The 20372-nt window shown below is 39.6% G+C and overlaps 1 protein-coding gene and 1 pseudogene across 2 annotated transcripts in view; one reads left to right on the top strand and one right to left on the bottom strand.

Annotated features, from left to right (window-relative positions):
* PCNX2 (pecanex 2) overlaps positions 1-20372 on the bottom strand; it is a 360390-nt gene that overhangs the window by 169409 nt on the left and 170609 nt on the right. For both annotated transcript variants that reach the window (XM_049868166.1, XM_049868167.1), the window contains exons 20-21: positions 19865-20006; positions 15257-15434 (exon numbers count right to left, since the gene is read on the bottom strand). In XM_049868166.1, coding sequence (XP_049724123.1) covers positions 15257-15434; positions 19865-20006 — 320 coding nt within the window. The remainder of the gene's footprint in view (positions 1-15256; positions 15435-19864; positions 20007-20372) is intronic.
* LOC126066795 (protein FAM217A-like) lies at positions 6498-7992 on the top strand (annotated as a pseudogene).

The raw sequence follows: 20372 nt of genomic DNA, 5'->3' as shown, positions 1-20372 counted from the left end.
TGGTTTTTGTCTTTTGTTTTATTTATATGGTGGATTACATTAATGGTTTTTCTAATATTGAACCAACCTTGCATACCTGGTATAAATCCCACTTGGTCGTGGTGGATTATTTTTTTTGATACGTTGTTGAGTTCTATGGGCTAGAATTTTGTTGAGGATTTTTGCATCTATGTTTATGAGGGATATAGGTCTGTAATTTTCTTTTTTTGTGGTGTCTTTACCTGGTTTTGGTATCAGGGATATGGTGGGTTCATAGAATGAGTTAGGTAGTATTCCATCATCTTCTATGCTTTGAAATACTTTTAGTAGTAGTGGTGTTAAGTCTTCTCTGAAGGTTTGGTAGAACTCTGCAGTGAAGCCCTCCGGGCCAGGGCTTTTTTTGTTGGGAGTTTTTTGATTACTTTTTCAATCTCTTTTTTTGTTATAGGTCAATTTAGTTGTTCTACTTCTGATTGTGTTAGTTTAGGTAGGTAGTGTTTTTCTAGGAATTCATCCATTTCTTCTAGGTTTGTAAATTTGTTAGAGTACAATTTTTCGTAATAATCTGATATGATTCTTTTAATTTCAGTTTGGTCTGTTTTGATATGGCTCATCTCGTCTCTTATTCATGTTATTTGTTTCCTTTCCTGTATTTCTTTAGTCAGTCTGGCCAATGGTTTATCAATTTTGTTAATTTTTTCAAAGAACCAGCTTTTGGCTTTGTTAATTCTTTCAGTTGTTTTTCTGTTCTCTAATTCATTTAGTTCAGCTCTAATTTTTATTATTTGTTTTCTTCTGGTGCCTCATGGATTCTTTTGTTGCTCACTTTCTATTTGTTTAAGTTGTAGGGACAGTTCTCTGATTTTGGCTCTTTCTTCTTTATGTATGTGTGCATTTATCGATATAAATTGACCGCTGAGCACTGCTTTCGCTGTGTCCCAGAGGTTTTGTTAGGAAGTGTTTTCATTTTCGTTGCATTCTATGAATTACTTTATTCCCTCCTTAATGTCTTCTATAATCCAGTCTTTTTTGAGCAGGGTATTGTTCAGTTTCCAAGTATTTGATTTCTTTTCCCTAATTTTTCTGTTATTGATTTCTACTTTTATGGCCTTGTGGTCTGAGAAGATGCTTTGTAATATTTTGATGTTTTGGATTCTGCAAAGGTTTGTTTTATGACCTAATATGTGATCTATTCTAGAGAATGTCCCATGTGCACTAGAAAAAAAAGTATGCTTTGCAGCTGTTGGGTGGAGTGTTCTGTATAAGTCTATGAGGTCAAGTTGGTTGATTGTAGCAATTAGGTCTTCCGTGTCTCTATTGAGCTTCTTACTGGCAGTCCTATCCTTCTCCGAAAGTGGTGTGTTGAAATCTCCTACTATAATTGTGGAGGTGTCTATCTCACTTTTCAGTTCCGTTAAAGTTTGTTTTATGTATCTTGCAGCCCTGTCATTGGGTGCATAAATATTTAATATGGTTATATCTTCCTGGTCAATTGTCCCTTTAATCATTATGTAGTGTCCTTCTTTATCCTTTGTGGTGGATTTAACTTTAAAGCCTATTTTGTCAGAAATTAATATTGCTACTCCTGCTCTTTTTTGATTGTTGTTGGCTTGATATATTTTTTTCCATCCTTTGAGTTTTAGTTTGTTTGTGTCTCTATGTCTAAGGCATATCTCTTGTAGGCAGCATATAGACGGATCATGTTTCTTTATCCAGTCTGAGACTCTCTGTCTCTTTATTGGTGTATTTAGTCCATTTACATTCTGCGTAATTATAGATAAGTGTGTGTTTTTTTTTTTTATGTGTTTAGTGCTATCATTTTGATGCCTTTTTATGTGTGTTGTTGACAATTTCATTTTTCCACTTACTTTTTTGTGTGTTCCTCATTTTCATAGTAGTTGACTTTATGTTTGTTGAGTCGTTATGTTTTTCTTGGTTTTTATTTTGAGTTATGGAATTGTTAGACCTCTTTGTGTTTACCTTAATATTACCCCATTTTTCTAAGTAAAAACCTAACTTGTATCATCCTATATCACCTTGTTTTCCTCTCCATACGGCAGTTCTATGCCTCCTGTATTTAGTCCCTCTTTTTGATTATTGTGATCTTTAACATAATGACTTCAATGATTCCCTGTTTTGAGCATTTTTTTCTTTTTGAAATTAACATTAATTTGTTTTTGTGATTTCCCTATTTGAGTTGATATCAGGATGTTCTGTTCTGTGACCTTGTGTTGTGTTGGTATCTGATATTACCAGACAATTTCCTTTAGTAATTCTTGTAGCTTTGGTTTGGTTTTTGCAAATTCTCCAAGCTTGTGTTTATCTGTAAATGTTTTAATTTCACCTTCATATTTTAGAGAGAGTTTTGCTGGATATATGATCCTTGGCTGGCAGTTTTTCTCCTTCAATGCTCTCTATATGTCATCCCATTGCCTTCTTGCCTGCATGGTTTCCGTTGAGTAGACTGAACTTATTCTCATTAATTCTCCTTTGTAGGAGACCTTTCTTTTATCCCTGGCTGCTTTTAGAATTTCCTCTTTATCTTTGGTTTTGGCAAGTTTGATGATAATATGTCTTGGTGATTTTCTTTTTGGATCAAGCTTATATGGGGTTCGATGAGCATCTTGGATAGATATCCTTTCGTCTTTCCTGATGTCGGGGAAGTTTTCTGCCAACAGATCTTCAACTATTCTCTCTGTATTTCTGTTAGCCCTCCCTGTTCTGGGACTCCAATCACACGCAAGTTATTCTCTTGATAGGGTCCCACATGATTCTTAGGGTTTGTTCATTTTTTTAAATTCTTTTATCTGATTTTTCTTCAACTATATTGGTGTCAATTGCCTTATCCTCTAGCTCCCCACTTTGCATTCCAGTTGCTCGATTCTGCTCCTCTGACTTCCTATTGTGTTGTCTAATTCTGTAATTTTACTGTTAATCTTTTGGATTTCTGAATGCTGTCTCTCTATGGATTCTTGCAGCTTATTAATTGTTTCACTATGTTCTTGAATAATCTTTTTGATTTCTTGAGCTGCTTTATCAGTGTGTTCCTTGGCTTTTTCTGTAGATTGCCTTATTTCATTTCTGAGGTCATCCCTGATGTCTTGAAGCATTCTGTAAATTAGTTTTTTATATTTCGCATCTGGCAATTCCAGGATTGTATCTTCATTTGGGAAAGATTTTGATTCTTTTATTTGGGGAGTTGTAGAAGCAATCATGGTCTCCTTCTTTATGTGGTTTGATATCAACTGCTGTTTCTGAGCCATCTATAAGATATTGTAATGATTAATTTTATATTTGCTCAGAGTCTTATCTTGTTTTGTTTTCTTTCAATATACGTAGATTGATTACTAGATTGTGCTGTCTTGATTGTTGTAGCCTTTGAATCACTTATGTCCTATTACCAGCTGGTTTGGGCTGTTACCAGATATATAAGCCTAAGAGTCCATTCACTATTCTTGAGTAGAGTCTGATATTGGGTCACCATGTGTGTGGTGTAGGCTGTCACCTATGAACTTAGAGGAGTAGTGGTGATAGTTGTGTGCACCAGATTCTAGTAGCAGCAGGGAGGGCTCACATTCCAGGGTGGGCAGGATTCTGACAGGCTTCCCCCAAGTGTCAGTGAGGTAGGTGTGTCTCTATTCCTAAAGCACTTTGGCGGGTGGGCTCTGCAGCTGTACCTTAGGCACCCAATGCATGTACCTCTACAGATTGGTAGGTGTCTCTATCCTCAGACCCCTTTGGCAGGAGGCTAGGTGGTTTGGGTGGAGCTTCAGCCCTCACTTCCCCGTTGTGGGTCAGTGAGGGCTCTGTTTAATAGGTAGAGATATCAGACCTGGAAAACGTCTTTCCAATAATCCCCTAAAACAATTACAGTCAGATCGCTATCAGAATTGCCTTTGCATTACAATAGCCACCTTGTTCCCTGTAGGGATGAAAGCCCAAGACTGTGGATCTCATATGCTTGGCTGGAGCTGGTTCTGTATTTTTATTCCAATTTCGGGAAGTCAGGGTAGGACTTTGAGCCCCTGGGTTTTTTGTAGCTGCTTCTCTCAGGCCAGGAGAATGGGTTAGGAAAAGACAAAAACAAAAACAAAAAAAAACCTCAGAGCACTTTACTCTCTGGCCCAGGAAATTTCAATGTTAATGAAGCCTCCTGGGAATGGAGGGGAGGGGTCAGATAGATAGGAGAGAGTAGCACCCAGGAATATAGACAAAGTTACTTATCTTGCTTGGTGATGACTGTTTTATCTGAGATTCCCAAGGGGCGTGTAGCCTGTGTGCACTAGCTGGGTCAAGATTGCCTCCAAGGTTCAGGCCCGCTTCCTATGCTTGTGCTGTCTCAGGAGCCATGGTCAGCTCCTCTCCTCCCAGTCCAAAGCCCAGCGCCAAGGTTCCCCAGCTGGGATGCTGCACTCCAGGCTCCAAAACCAGTTGCTGCCTCCCAGTGACTTCTCCTCCTGTCAGCCACATTGCTGTGCTGCCTGCATGTGCTGGCTGGGCTTCCCCCAAGGTCACTTCAGGGGGCTAGGGATGCGTCCCGTGTTTGCACTGTCTCAGAAAGCCAAGCTCAGCTCCCTTGTGCCCAATCCAAAGCCCGGCACCAAGGTTTTCTGACTGGGATGCTGGCTCCATGCTCCGAAAACAGTCGCTGCTTCCCCGTGGTTGCTCGTTCTCTCGTGCAGTGTCAGTGTGCAGCCTGCTTGCACTGGCTGAGCCTCTACCGAGGTTATCCCAGGGGGCTAGGGGTTAGGGCTGTGTCCTGTGCCTGACCCGCCTCAGCAAGCTGCAATCAGCCCCGCCACTTGGCACCAGGGCACCGTTAGGGCTCAAGGCTGTGGTGCCAGACACTGGCTCCAGAGGCAGTTGCTGCTTCAGGACACAGCTTTTCGCTCACCTGTCACTCAGGTCAACTCTTTAGATTTGTGTTTGATGGTCAGGGTTCATAGAGTGTCATGTATGTTATCAATTCACTTGTTTTTCCGAGTCTTTGTTGCAAGAGGGATCTGAGGTAGCTTCTACCTAGTCAGCCATCTTGGCCCCGCCTCCCCATTTCATTTTTGACAATTTCCAATTTTCCTAGATTCATACTTTGTACATTCCATGTTCTAACTATTAATGGATGTTTGCAGCTCTTTCTTCTTCTCATTTTGAGTTGTGCCACATCAGCAAATGAAGGTCCTAAAAGCTTGACTCCATCTGCATCATTAAGGTTGACTCTACTTTGAGGAGGCCATTCTTTCCCACTTGTATTTTGAGTGCCTTCCAACCTGAGGGGCTCATCCTTCAGCACTATGTCAAACAATGTTCTGCTGTTATTCATAAGGTTTTCACTGGCTAATTCTTTTCAGAAGTAAACTACCGGATTCTTCTTCCCAGTTCATCAAAGTGTGGAAGCTCAGCTGAAAGCTGTCCACCATGGGTGACCCTGCTGGTATTTGAATACAGGTGGCAGAGCTTCTAGTATCACAGCAACACACAAGTACCCATAGTACAACAAACTGACAAACACACCTGGAGGAAACTGATATAATAGTACAAATGAAAGCTGTTTCTATCACAAGTAATTGAATGTCAAAAGATTTGGTAACAAAAAAATGTATAGTGCACTTGGATTCTGTTACAAGTAATGAACTTCTCACTTTAAGTAGGATAAAAAAAGAAGAAGAAATAGAAACTGGACATCTAAGACAATGCATTATGAGCATGGTTCATGCAAAAGGCAATGCAGTCCTCATTCAATGGATTCCTACTGAAGGAAAAATTTGGTGAATAAGAGTTCATATATATGTTTTAGTTTGTTATAAAATTGTAAAGATAGGTATTAAATTTTTTTTTTTTTTTTTTTTAGGTATTAGGAATCATTAATTACTTCCTGTTTTAGTTTTTTCCATTAGCCTTAAAAAACCAACTGCCAGGTTTAGTGTGATATAAGATTTCTGTTGCACTGTGGTCCTTCTTCTTTCCCATTCCCCTTTTCTTGTTCACTATTTCTTTCTCATTGCTATGTTCAATGCTGCCAGTGTGAGTTCCAGACAGGTTTTCTACACAAAGCTGCAGACAATTTGGAAGTTTTTGTCACAGCAGATGTCATTTCCTTAAAGATGGGACACTGTAGGATAGAAAGAGCACTTCAGGCCTTGTGGATTGATGCTATTATGGGTTTTGTCTCGTCCAGTTGAAAGGAAACTTTGAGATGACTTTACCGAAGATTCTACAATTATGAAAAAGATCAACAAACCTGACAAGTACATTCCTCAACTCAGTGAGGGAGAGTGGGCTAAAAACAAAGTAAACTAAAAGTGGAAAATGGAACATCAGTCAAAATTATTTAGCCAAGGCCCCTCTTCTCCTGCTGCAAGAAGGCGGAGTCAGAGACTGTGCCCCTCAAGCTGCTCGTCTAGCTTGCTGAGGGACCTGGGCCTTGTGGAGGCATAGATTTCAGAGACGACACTGGGGAGGACACGTGGGCAGGGGGTGCTGCGGGGATCTTAAGGAAACAGAGGAGTACCTACAACAAAATGGGGAGAAGAAATGGTGGGAACTGTGGCACCAATCTACGTATGTTAAACATCTCTCATGAGAATTTATCTCACTAGAGTTTGGATTCAGAAGTACCTGTTTCTGAAAATAAAAACCTCCCACCTGGAAGGAATAGTACATTAGGTAGCAAAATTAACAAGAATCATTTGGAAATTCCAGTAAATCAACTGATACTAGAATATAATTCGTTAGAGCATGCTCACAAAGGAACACAGAATAGTAAACAAGGGATTTTTCAGTTATGGAGTTATTCTCTTAATGAAGGAAGTACCATGGAGAGCAGGGATTTCAAAATATCTTCACTAGAAACTGGCTTTAAAGTAACTTGTAATCCTTTCGGGATCTTCATTTTGAACCACTCACTACTAACAAGTGCTACCGCTGATAAGCAAGTTGCTTCTTACCCTGGACTTCATCAGCAGATGCCATTAGGTCTCTGCTGGCTCTATGCAGATGGAGACTTTTCAACAGACAGAGATGAACCTCATATTAATTTATGTTCAGCTATAGAAAGCAGTAGTAGTGAAACTTTATCTGCCATAAACTGAAATTTTAAACATGGAAACAGCAATGTGGAAGAAAATTTAACCAATGAAGGTAATTTATCAGAAAATGAAAAAGTGAATGACACTTTACTCAAGCTATTTTAAAAAGCCAGAAACAATAGAAAACTTTGAAGAATCTTTCACAGAGGAATCAAGTGAAGTCTTTCTATATCCTGATTCTCTCCCTCCATCTTTCAATGCTCTGGACTTGCACAAATTAGCCCTCTCAAAATCTGAAAATTGGAAAGCCACGGTGGAACCACCAGAAAGCTCTATTCAACACTTGGTAACTCGTTTACTGGCAAGGGAAAGAATACAACATGTGACTAAACAGAAAGAGAGGACAAGACTACAAACTAATACTCCAGCGGTTACTGAACTACCCTTTTCCTTCAAAGCTATACCCAGAGTGAGACAGCCAAAACTTTCTGGTTCTTTGAGTCTTCAGACATCTTGTGTAGATAAAAGTCAAGAAAAAAGCAAAGACAATTCTAGTTCTAGTAAGCTTGAACAAAATGCTTCGAAATGGAATTGGAGCAATGCTGGAAAATAGAGATGGAATTCTAGACCAACATCTCTAAAAATTTCATCCACCACAAAACAATTGACGTAACTTGTGATGACTTTAAGAATCCTAAAACTCCATTTTAAATCCATGCCAAGAACTCTTAACCGAGCCTAGCACTGCCCAAACAACTAAATCACTGGTTAAGTTGGTCTCGAAAGATGTCTGCCAACAAGGTCTCCAATACCAATTTAACCTGTACCTCTGTCTTTTCTTGAAAATCAGAGGGAAGAAATTAAGCCACCAAGGACCAAAAAGAAACTACCAGAACTACTGAATAGACCATTCTATATTCAGAAGCTAAACTGTTTATCACCTTAATTTATAGCTAAGGATAAGTGCTCACCCATTGACCAAAAATAACCTTTTTTTCCCTCATACATCTCAATGTAAGCAAACCTATTCCAAGAAGCCTAGCTAAAATATGGCTCATCATTCCAAGAAACAGGTATTTAAACACACACACACAACAAACAATTGCTTGATGTGATATGGAGTGGAACTTGTGGAAATTACTGTTGAGATATGTATATATCAATCCGAGGGCCATAATGACATATTTGACAATCTTTTGCATGTTATGTTTCAAAGGAATGTTTCACTTAGCATTCTTTTCGAAGATTGTTCTTTTGTTATGAATGTTTTGCAGTATATTTCTATCATCAATAAATGTATAATCAGCCTATTACTAAAATACATATACATATATATATAATTTGGCCCAAAACAATGTAGAGATGCTACAATCACCACCTATTTCAGCATAATGAGATGGTCTACATAAGGAGTCTGTGAAGGAGGAGGGGGTGGATGCTACCATCTAGAACCTTGGAGGAGGCGGGAGGAAGTGATGGCAGAGGAAACACTTGTGGTCCATGCTTTTCCAGGCTGGGGAGCCTACGAACTTGATTCTTGCATTTTAAACCTAGAGATGGTGGCATTAAGCAAACATCTGTACTAGCCTTCACTTCACACATATTTAACATCCTTATTCCTGGCCAGGAATTATTCATCCGTAACAAGAATGTCATGTCTAAAGCTGTTCACTTTTCCTGAAGTATCCTCAGCCCTAAAGTGGTTGTGGTTTTGGAGATTTCTCTTAAAGACGGGTACATTGAACAGCATACTATCCCCCAAATCTACTTTTAGATACACTGACCCGTGGTCAATATATACTCGCGGTCACTTACAAACTGTTATTGAGAGGCCAAGATACCCAGGACACATGCTAGGCAGAGGGTTACAACAAAGAGATAGCACAGGGGTCCTGCCCTTGAAGAACTTTGAACAGTGCCAGCCCCACTGCTCAATCAGTATCACCAGTGACCTCTTTGTTATGAAATCCAGGGGCTACTCGCCAGTCTTTGGCCTTGATCTCTATGAAGCCTCTGACATTGTTGACTAGTCCCTCTTTCAATGAGACTCTGTCTCAGAACTTTTGCTGAAACTATCGGGAAAGGTGTTCTCTCTTTTTTCTGGGATTATTAGTTGCCAAATGTTATAAATCGAGAACTGCCAGTCATAACAGTTACCACTGTAGAGAGTGAAGTGAAGAATGAAGCCAACAGAGGAGAGAAGATGTGGAGGGAGGAGAAATAACAGAATTTTGATACCATCATTGAAGCCTCTGGATCATCCAATCAGTTATATGAGTTGTTAAATTCCTTCTTTTTTTTTTTTTTATTAATACAATTTCATTGTCTAAGTGCTGGTATTTGTGACTGCAGAAGTACCAACTACCACGTACACACACCAAAAAAAGAAAGAAAAAGAAAAAAACTAAATGTGTATCAATAGGGGAGTGGCTAGTTAAATTATGGCATGTGCCATGGAAGGCTATGCAGCTGACAAAAGGAAGAGACAGCGTTATATGATTATATGTACAGTCATGGAAAAGTTCTCCAGCATACATTGTTAAGTAGAAAAAAGGTGTAAACAATGAACCTATTGATATTTTAAATTTGTGTGTGTGTATAAATACATAAGAAAAAGACTGGAAGGATATATTCTGAAATGTTTATAATGATTATCAGGGAGAGGAAGGGGTTAAAGGAGGGATGCATATAAAGACAGACTTTCTCTAAATTTTTCCATTGTTTTTCTAACATTATTACTATGAGCATACATTTATGTATTATTGTTGTTAAGTGCAACCGAAACACTGCCTGGTTCTGCACCGTCCTGCCAATTGTTGCTACGTATGAGGCCACTGTTGCAGCCGCTGTGACGATCCATCTCATTGAGGGTCTTCTTTTTCATTGACCCCCTACTTTACCAAGCATGATGCCCTTCTCCAGGGACTGCTCTTCCTCAATAACATGTTCAAAGCATGTGAGACAAAGTCTCGCCATCCTCACTTCTAAGAAGCATTCTGGCTGTACTTCTTTATGTATCATTCATGTAATTTATGTATTACCTATGTAAATTAAAACATTAAAAAAATGAGGAAAATTTCCTGTTCCCAGATTTTTATTCTCGGTTCTCATTGATTCTCATTCCACAACTCAACACATCTAATATCAACATTCTTTTTTCCCTACCTTGTCTTTCTCTCCTTTATTTTTTAATCTAGTTAGTGACACCACTATTTACCTCATCACTTAAGTAAGCTACTTGGGAACTCTCCCAGGTGTTGCTAGTTTGACTACAGACCAAGTTCCCCAATGGTCACTAAACGTTATCAACTCAACCTCAGAACACCTCCTACATGGTCCTTTTCTCTTTATTCTCACTCTGCCACCTCAATTGAAGCCCTCATTATCGCTTGCCTGAATTATCACAATAACCCAGTTCCCGGGACTCCCTGCTTTGTCATCTCTCCTCACTGCCTCAAAGAGATGGCAATCTGGTCGTGTGACTCTTCTGCTTAACAACCTTCAGCTGATGTAAGACTAAAGTTCTAACTCTGCCCTTCATGGTCTGACTCAGGAGGACACTTCTAGCTGCATCTCTAACCACTCCTGACCATCCACTCCCTCCCATGTTCTCACGTTTATCAAATAGCTTGCTGTTCCCAGAATCTGCCAAACTCTCCCTTGCTTCTGTGCCTTTACACATGCAGCTTCCTCTGCAAAGCTTACTTTTCCCGCTTTCCTTGCCTGAATCACTCCTTCATCATTGTTTCTGACACTCCCAGGTGGGATTAGGTACCATTTCTATGTACGTTACTGAAACTCTGCCATTATCAGACTCTTTACCTGCCCAGCTTTTATCCAGGACTACTGTGGCCGGGAGCAGAGGAGGCAGGGCTGCCAAATACAGACTCAGAGTTAGACTGCTGGTTTGAATCCTGCTCTATCATTTTTACAGCTCTGAGACCTCCAGGCAATTAACTCAATTTCTCAGCCTCAGTTTTCTCTTCTGTAAAACGAGGAATACCCATCTCGCAAAGCCACTATGAGGACTGAACAAGTTAATATGTACGAGGTGCTCAGAAGAGTTCCTGGCCCATGGGAAGTATCAAATAAAGATTTGCTATCATTTGTATTATTACTAAACTTTGTGCCTAGCATGATGCCTAGCATTTAACAGATGCTTAATAAGTGTTTATTGAACAAATACTTTCTGTAAAAACACGTACTGTAAAACAGTGATTTTTCCTTTAATCTAAGATTTTCCACCTGCATCCAGAAAATAAAGGAAAATGCTGTTTTGAAATTCTGATTTCAAATAACTTAAATGCTAACTGCAGTCATACATAACGTGGCCCTCATTGTGGCTCTGATGTAATTATTCACACAGCTTTATCACAACAAAGACTCTTACCTATTGATTTTAATTTCCTAACTGGTGAAAGCGCTGGCCCACGTTGAATTAATGGCTTAGGGAACTCCATGTTTAATGCATTCTGCAAGTACTGACCCAACTGTCCTGTGGCCAGATTCTCTCAGGTCTGGCTTCTACATTCTCCCTCACTATTAAAAGTTACTAACAATGGGTGGTTTCTAAAAACTTCCTTAGGAGGAGTAGGAGAGCATGAAAGAGCCATTCGCCATTGTCAGCTCCTGACACAATTCTGTCACAACCAAGTATCCTCATCTGACGTATGTTTCTTTGTCCCCCAAAGACCTAGACAAACCAGAAACACTGCAAATTAATTACAGGAGTTCCTAGAGGAGAAGAATGACTAATGGGGCAGAAGAAGGAGAGAGGAAGGGATTAAAAAAGTGAAGGAGAGGATGGGCCCGGCCAAGCAGAGATGATGAGTCACCCTGCCGTGTGGCTGTCGTGCATCAAGTCATGGGATACGCAGGGGCCTTTCTCCTCCCCCATCCCCTCGGCCTCACACACACAAGCCCAGGACATCATCAATTATGAAGCATGCCATCCACCATGCCAATGCCTGTGCTCTGCTAATCTGTCCCCTTGGGCTCTGGCCCTGGAACTCATCATTTCTCATTTTCACCAGGCCTAGCAGACTGAGAAGAATAGGCAACATTTATCTTCCCCATCAGGAAGTGCTAAAGGAGTCAGGGAGGCAGAGAATCCTGGCAAAAGCAGGGGCCCCTGGAAGCTACTGATTTCTTTTCTGGCCTTTTGGTGCTTTGATCTTAATCTGAAGATCATCTCTCTAATCTCTTCTCTCCTTTCTTTTTACCCCTAAAGACTGAAGGATTAGGGGCAGCCGATTTATCATCATAATGTGTCTTATGTTCATGCAGCTCCTTTCTTCCAAGAAACCAGATGTATACCAACATGTTTCTTCATTAGCCTTGTAACCCTTCTGTGTGGTGGGCTCACGATAACCCTCTCTACCTGGCAGAAAAGGACTTACATTTACAATGGGCAGATGAGAGGGCATGTCATAGAGCAGGATGCTGAGAGGCCCACTGAACAAATAAAATTTCAAATTGTATAATGAATAACCCAAGGGAGTATCATTGCCTGTAAAAACAATATTGCAGGTCTATAGAAAGCCTCTAGGAAATGCATTAAAAAAGATTTTTTTTTTAAATAAAGATATGTTAAAAATGGGAAGAATCAACAGGAAGCATCAATTGGAATTTGCAGACACAATTTTAGAGGAAACATTAACTGTGGGCCACCTCAGTGCCACTGCTGTCTTCTAGCTGTCACTTTCTCTTGGCTTTTTTCCAGGAAGATCTCAAGCATCTTCTCTTTCTTTAGCTCTATTTTTTGGTCAGGGAATAAGATCTTGTTTCTCGTTCCAGAACACTCACTCTTGCCAGCTCTCACAAGATGAAGAGTGACTAGGCATTCAAAGGAGTTAGGGAAGTATTAGGGCTCAAAATCTCCACTTTTCGCCTCACCATGTTGTTGTTGTTGTTAAAATCGGTTCCGACTCATAGCGGCCCTATGTATAACATAACTAAACACTGCCCGGTCCTTCACCATCCTCACAATCATTAGCATGACTCACAATATAGTGTTATTTTCTACCTTTTTGTCTCCCTTGCTTTGTTTTTATTATTATTATTATTATTATTTTCTTTTTGGTTTTTAGACTTAGCCATTATCCCAGTTTAAAGCAGATTATTCAAATTATATGTGCCAGTGGTCCCTCTATTGTTCTTTCTAGAATTATTAGTGTTTTAATCGGTGCTTTAAAAGATTAGGACAAAGCAAATGTCAAACGCCTGCAGCAACTTCGTTTTTATGGATTTAGCTTTACCACGATCAGTTGGATCGTACCGACCTCCTTGTGCACAGGACAGCACTAAGTGTCCTCGTGGGCAAGAAGGATGCACAACAGCTCTGCATAATTCCTTTCCTTGTCCCTTGCCAGCCCCTTTCTCCAGACACCTGCATCTGGCTGCATATGTTCAGTGGTGGCCTGCCCTCAGGTGACTAGCAGGCAGCTCCATAAGGAAAGGCTGCCTGTGCATGGTAAATGAACTCTTCCAATGGCAAATAGAGAATCATTTAGAAGCTTTACCCTTAAGACTTTTACAATAAGACACCTCGCTCCCCTCTGCCATGATTTTTGTCCACCTGGGGCCACCCACATATACAGATAACACTGAAAGTGACAGTTCAGTGTGGTCAACCAGCTATGCTCCTTCAGATACTAAACAAAGTGTGTAACTTCTCTTTTTCTACTTACATATATGGCTTTAAAAATTCTACCTTGTATTTGGAGAGCACTTCCTACTTACAAACTTTTTATAGTTATATTGATTAAACCTCTCAACACCCGTGGGAGATTAGCATCTTTATTTCCCATTTTATAGGAAACTGAGGTTCAGAAAGGAATATAAACATCACCGTGTCGAAACTAAAATAATGCCAGAGTCAAGAATTCACCTCAACCCAGGTTCAGTGATCTTTAAATGCCAGCACACTTTATACCTGGTAATAAGCCCTTACCCCTGAGAGCATTGCAATTATTTACAATAATTTCATGAATGCTTTAAAGAGCATAGGATATAATTATCATTATGTAAGATAATAGGAATTTATACACAATGAAGGACAGTAGAAAGTGGAAGCCTATGATTTGAATAGTCACAAAAATGGGATAAATGAATCGGAACCAACAAGAACTCAAACAGGAAACAAATGTTTGTGGGTAACAGACAGGCCAGGGTTCTGGAACAAGATGCTGAACTTGGGGCAGGCTACAAAAGTAATAGGGAGGGCAAATGGCAGATAATCACAAGAAAGGACCTGGGTGAATACAAAACCAGTGCTCAGCTCCAGTTATTAGAGAGAACTCGGATGCAAGGATAGGGTGATAACAATTATTTATGAAGCTTTTTAGTATAATATGAAGGGTGTGAATTTTTATTACTTAAGAAAGCAAAAAGAATACAGAAAGAAAAGATACATAATAAAGAGAAAATAACAATTGATGTAATTGATTAATAAAGGAAAAAAAAACACAATGTAATTCAGGAAAATAAAAACCTTACAATTTAAGAACTATAACCAAAAGGGGGAAGGTGTTGCTTAAGTCAGTCTCTGGCAGAACCCTCAGGACTGGTGTGTTAAACCAGTGCATGAGAAAAGGTGAGAACGGAGACATAGCACCTGGGTTTATTTAAATTCCTTTTTGTATCTGGTTACAAACCTAGGCTTTGTTACAGTGGTCAACATATATGTGATCATGGACAAATCTAGCCAAGTGTTCATAGATTTTATCTCTGTCGTGTTAAACATGAGGTATCACCCCTGAATTGTGATTAAAATTTCTCATTGCCCAGGTACAAATTTACAACTGATGAAATCTTGACTTGGGTCAAGCTAAGGGAATGAAAATACTCCAAGAGACCCTGCTATCAGTACCAGGTCTCAAATTTTACCCCAGAAGGTTAAACACTAGCTAAATGGAAAAAAAAAAAAAAAAATTAGTCCCTAATCTTTAATTTAATTCAAGAATTTTAAGATTTAAGGAAGATCTATAATGAGAACAGTAACAGAAAGATCCTAAAATTTCAAACAACATTAATGGTTAATTCATTTTCATTAGCGATTTTAGCAAATAAATGGCATATTTACACTTCATGGGGAATTTTCCTAAATGGCAGCAGGAGGGTGACATGCATATGTAATTCAATTTGATTTCATTCTATAATTAAAAAGAAGAAAACTCATTAAGTTCTGAAAATATTTGACAAGAAGAGTGCCTTTTGAATCTTAAATTGAAGAAAAGAGCTAATGAACTTGCCTTGCTAAATAAAATGGACATCATGAAGAAATCCAGTAAGAAACTCTCAGAAATATCTTTGTAGTCAAAGTGGAAAAAGATGACAGTGAAGCTCAAGGTGACAAACTGATGGACTGGATTGCAGAAAGAGGTCCGCAGCAGCTTCATGCCCGCAATGATCATCAGGAAAATGTTCCAACTGTGAAAATGGAAGAAAACAATCAATGGTCATGTGTAAAACACAAGGTGAGCTACAAGAGCTAACATTTCTGGAGCATTTTACTGTACCTTATATACTTTATGGAAACCCTGGTGGCATAGAAGTTAAGAACTATGGCTGCTAACCAAATGGCCGGCAGTTCAAATCCAGCAGGTGCTCCTTGGAAACCCTACCGGAAGTTCTTTCTACTCTGTCCTATAGGGTCACTATGAGTTGGAATCAACTCAATAGCGATGGGGTTTTATGTACTTTACAGGCACACACAGCCAATATGGTGGGTCCTGTTATTACCTGCATTTTCCAGTGGAGGAAACTGAGTCTCAGAGAGTTGAAGTAACTTGTCCAAAGTCCCACAGGGACAGAACTAGAGTGAAAACTTGAGTTCTGAGTGACTCTAGAGCACATATTCTTGGCCACTGCAGACACTTCCCTTCCCATCATGTGCTTTTCATACTGTCTGGTGTTGTTCAGTGGGGACACCGAATTCAGTGTGAGCTTATCTGAGGCTCTACTACCATGAGGAGGCTCCACAGAAAGCCGAGTGCCAAGCGAGCCAGCAGATCAAATGCTGTCCATGTTAGACTGTGCTCAGTGTAGGCCTTCTCACTATAAAAAAATTTCATTGAACCAGTGATGGGACAAGATTGAATACTAAATTCCAAAAAGAAAAAATCAGGACCCTAATACAGCCATTTTTTTTTTTTTTTAACATATTACCTTCCAATGCCCTTCAGCGTATTTGTCATCCTAGCGATCATAAACTTTCTGGTCTGCCTTTTTTTCACTTAAAATTATATGACCAACATTTTTTCCCATGGCATAGGCCTTTTCAGTTCATCACAGGCAGAATCAACTAAAGAAATAGTCTTTGGGACTCGGATTTGAGGACTACATCCTGAATGCTCTCACCCGGGCAGATTATTATCCCATGTAGGGAGTAGATCTTACATGTACAAGTACACCAGATGGTGAAGTCAACAGTGAACAACCTATCTATCCAGAGAGCAAAAGTCAATGCTAACAGCTTAGAACAGTGTAACAGTAAGCAGCCACCTCCATAAGGGGCCTGTCCTTCTGAAAAAAGGCTTTGTACATTTTAACCAAATTCCCCTCCACAACCCACTGCCATTGTGTTGATTCCAACTCATAGCGACTCTGTAGGACAGAGTAGAACTGTCTCATAGAGTCTCCAAGGAGCGCCAGTGGATTCGAACTGCCGACCTTTTGGTTAGCAGCCATAGCTCTTAACCACTATGCCACCAGGGTTTCCAACTCCCCTCCAGTTACCCAATTGTAAAATGTTATTTGGAGCTCAAAAGAAAGACAGAGATGGAAATGCTTTCTCAGAGAATGATTGTGCTTCACAGAGGGAGGTTTTCTCCCTCTGGCTAAGTACAACTAAAAGTACAACTAACTAGGGCCAAACCTCAATTTCCCTAAGCCTAGCAGGATCCTGGGCCCTATACCCTTATTAGCACTATCAGTATCTCGGCCTAGGATGCGGGCATTTAAAAAATGCTTCCAAAGCCTTTGCACCTATTAGGTGCAAAATTGTCATTTTTGTAGTAAATAATATCTAATTTTGGCAATTCCATCCATACTCCTTAATATGAAATTTTATAAGCTTTCAGACCTAAGGCTGCCGCTTGTTTCCACTCTGACTCAGGAGGTTTGTCCCAGGTCCTGTGGGACAGGCTTGGAGTTGGCTTCTGAGAAAAATTTCCCTTTGATTGCGCACAGATTTGGGGAGAATGGCAATGCTTTTCTGTAACTTCAGCACAGAACCTTCAGCATTGCTTCAGCATGGGTTGAATATTGCTCTATAGTTTGTTTTCCTTTACTAATACCCATGTATGAAAACATGACTTTGGGTCCAGTTGCCCTAGACAACAGCTCAGGGTACAAAAGTTCCCATGGGGTAAGCCAAAGCTCTCTGGATTGACACCAATAATGAGGTATCTCAAGACTAAGGATATTTTGGTATTCAGGGGGAAAGTGGTGGTATTCTGGGTTATTCAGGCAAAACCTAGATAAGGGTCAACTCTACACTTTCTATTTTCTGTGACCATGATTAAAAGAGACTGCTTTTGTTTTAGATGTACTACTGATGACTCATTAAAATTACAGGAGATCTTAAGGACTGATGTCTATGGTTTTTAAAACATTGTAATGATTAATGGCTACAGTTAATGGCTCACAGATTGTCATACAGTTAGAGGAAGGTTCTCATAACTAAAGGCTTAGTGATCAGTCAACAAAGAACAAAGGGCTGGGACAGAAGCAAAGCATCCATTTAGAACATTTTATAATACATAAAATATATTTAAAATATATATATACTGTACTTATATATACACATATGCACACACAGGAGCCCTGGTGGTGCAGTGGTTAAGCGTTCAGCTGCTAACAAAAATTTTGGCAATTTGAATCCACCAGCCACTCCTTGGAAACCCTATGGGGCAGTTCTAGTCTGTCCTATAGGGTTGCTATGAGTTGGAACGGGTTTGGTTGTTGTTTATATATATATATATATATATATATATATATATATATATATAAAACAAGATACCACAATTCATCCACTCATCCATTTATCCAGCCCCCAACTCCATCATCCAATCACCAATCTTTCTAACTGTTATGAGGGGTTTGGTATAAAAAGTTGAATAAGAAACAGTTGCCGTTATTGAAGAATCCACTATCTGGTATAGTGGTTGTCAGAGAAGACAGGACTGAGGCCAAGCTTATATAGTTGGAAAAAGGTCTCTAGGTGATACTGATATACCACCTCCTGCTGTCCTGTTTGAGAGCAGATAGTCGAATGAGGTGTCTGAAATATTGTTTGTTTGTTTTTTTTTTTTTTAAACATCTTCAAATGGATGCCTCCAGAATAGAACATTTTATATGGGTCTTGAGGAAAATAATTCTGATGGTATCATCTGGGAGTAGAGAGAACTAGGATATATACAGGTAAGGTTCTCCTTTCTGACTTAATGCCTGGGAAAAATATCCAGTAGAAGCGATAGAGAGTGACATTACTTCAGACTGGACTCTCTCTGAATTGGTTATTTGACTCTGTCTGGGTCCTGGCCCTTGCATCCATCCTCTGCCAACAGCCAGAACTACATGGCCTCAACTTGCAGGCTCAGCTCCAGGCCCTAATTCTGGTTTTGGATAGGGAGACCATTAAGTCATTAGGTTCATGCTCTGGGGCAGTCTTGGTGCTTTCTTTGATATTCTGTTTCTGATTGCATGTCCTAGAAATTGAGGGAGGATCTGCCTCGTTCCGGGATGTAGTCAAGGGATCAGCTAGGGTGGTACCATACTGGAAATCCTTGCCACAAGTAGAAATACTGGATATTCCCAATGTAGAGTGCCATATCCTAGACTGGGCTCTCCCCATTATCTGCTTCCTTTATCAAGTGGGGCTAATTCTCATCCCCAGATCTTAAGAAGTCTAAGATGACAGATACCTAAGGGCTTGGACTTTTCTTCCTAGCATAGCCAAGACAGGCCTGGACTGGAAAGAAGATAGGAAGGTTATGATACTCACTTTTTGTGACTGTGAACCTACCCAAAGTCTAACAGAGTATTAAAAAGCCTGTTACCTTGCTCAAACTTTGGCAAATATCAATTAACATGCCCACATCACCCCTAAAAGGAAGAGCAGGTCTGAATTAGTATGCTTGGGATTATCTACTAGGGTTTCGTTGGGCACACAGTATTTAAAGAATGTAACAAATAAGCAAATCTGGGAAAGAGAATCTCTTTCTCATTCTCCTACTCTAGCAACGCATTTGACCAGAAACGTTCACCTTTTGTCAGAATGAGAAGTCCACAAATTACCAAGTAGCTCTCCATTTATAAACTCAGAAGTAATTCTAATACACGAAACCAATAAACTGTACTTTGTTAACACTTTGCAAAAACACAAGCATCTTGACTAGATAAGCTTCTGTGCTCTAGTTTTTTTAATTAAGACGCTTTAGCTGATAAATGCAGAAAGAGTAACGGCAGTGATTAATTCCCCCTCCCCCAGGACAAAATGATAGAACCTCTGCTAAATGAGATGACATGAGCACTAAGTTAAGAACTCCAGGAGCCCGAGATTCACACTGTGCTTCCGTCGTCTTATTAAGGCTCACTGACTAAGCTTTTGCGGGATGATTTTCAAATTTATTCATAACATCACTTGGAGCAGATCTAACTTCGTTTATACAGCAGACACACTACAATACCAGTTAGCTGTAGAGAGTTTGAGTAAAACACTACTGTGGCTCACTTTTACATGGCCAATAATTCATAGGTATATGTTGGCTTCTCCTGCAGCCTGGTTAGAGAAAGTCACTGGATTTTGAAAACATTGTGATCCAAATCATTATGAGAATAAATCATTATGCACTTACTGGGTACCAAGTCTCCGGTAATTGCTTATTGCAAATGCATCAATAGTGAGGGCATTCAAAATTATTGCTGGGTATAAGATATATTTTTCAAAACACTGAAGCCAAACATAGAGTCTTTCAAACCACATTAAATGGGCGATATCTGAAAGAAATACAAAAGCCACTTAGAACAGCCACTGATCAAATTATTTTTTTTAAGTACAAGTGATAATAAGTAATATCCCCCCTTTAATTCAATAGCTGCTGATTAAGAACGCCATATACTAGACGCAATATGTCAATTTCCCTTTGGAGCAGCAAGTCTTAACTTTGTATCTACACAGTTCAAAAATAAAAATGTGTAGGACAGCATCCCAATTTTTAGAGTCAATTGATTTCTTCATATACAGTTATTACTGAGCTGAGGGAAATGAGCTGTCAAGGCATCTCAGAGCAAGTAAGGATGAAAGTGAAGGATGAAGCTTTGGAGCAAAAATCACGTGAGTCCATCTCCTTTCAGGCTTGGAGT

Source organism: Elephas maximus, chromosome 24, assembly GCF_024166365.1.
Source record: "Elephas maximus indicus isolate mEleMax1 chromosome 24, mEleMax1 primary haplotype, whole genome shotgun sequence".
In the NCBI taxonomy this organism is placed as follows: domain Eukaryota; kingdom Metazoa; phylum Chordata; class Mammalia; order Proboscidea; family Elephantidae; genus Elephas; species Elephas maximus.
The sequence above is the reverse complement of the archived record's forward strand: the minus strand, read 5'-3'. Positions and strand labels throughout refer to the sequence as shown.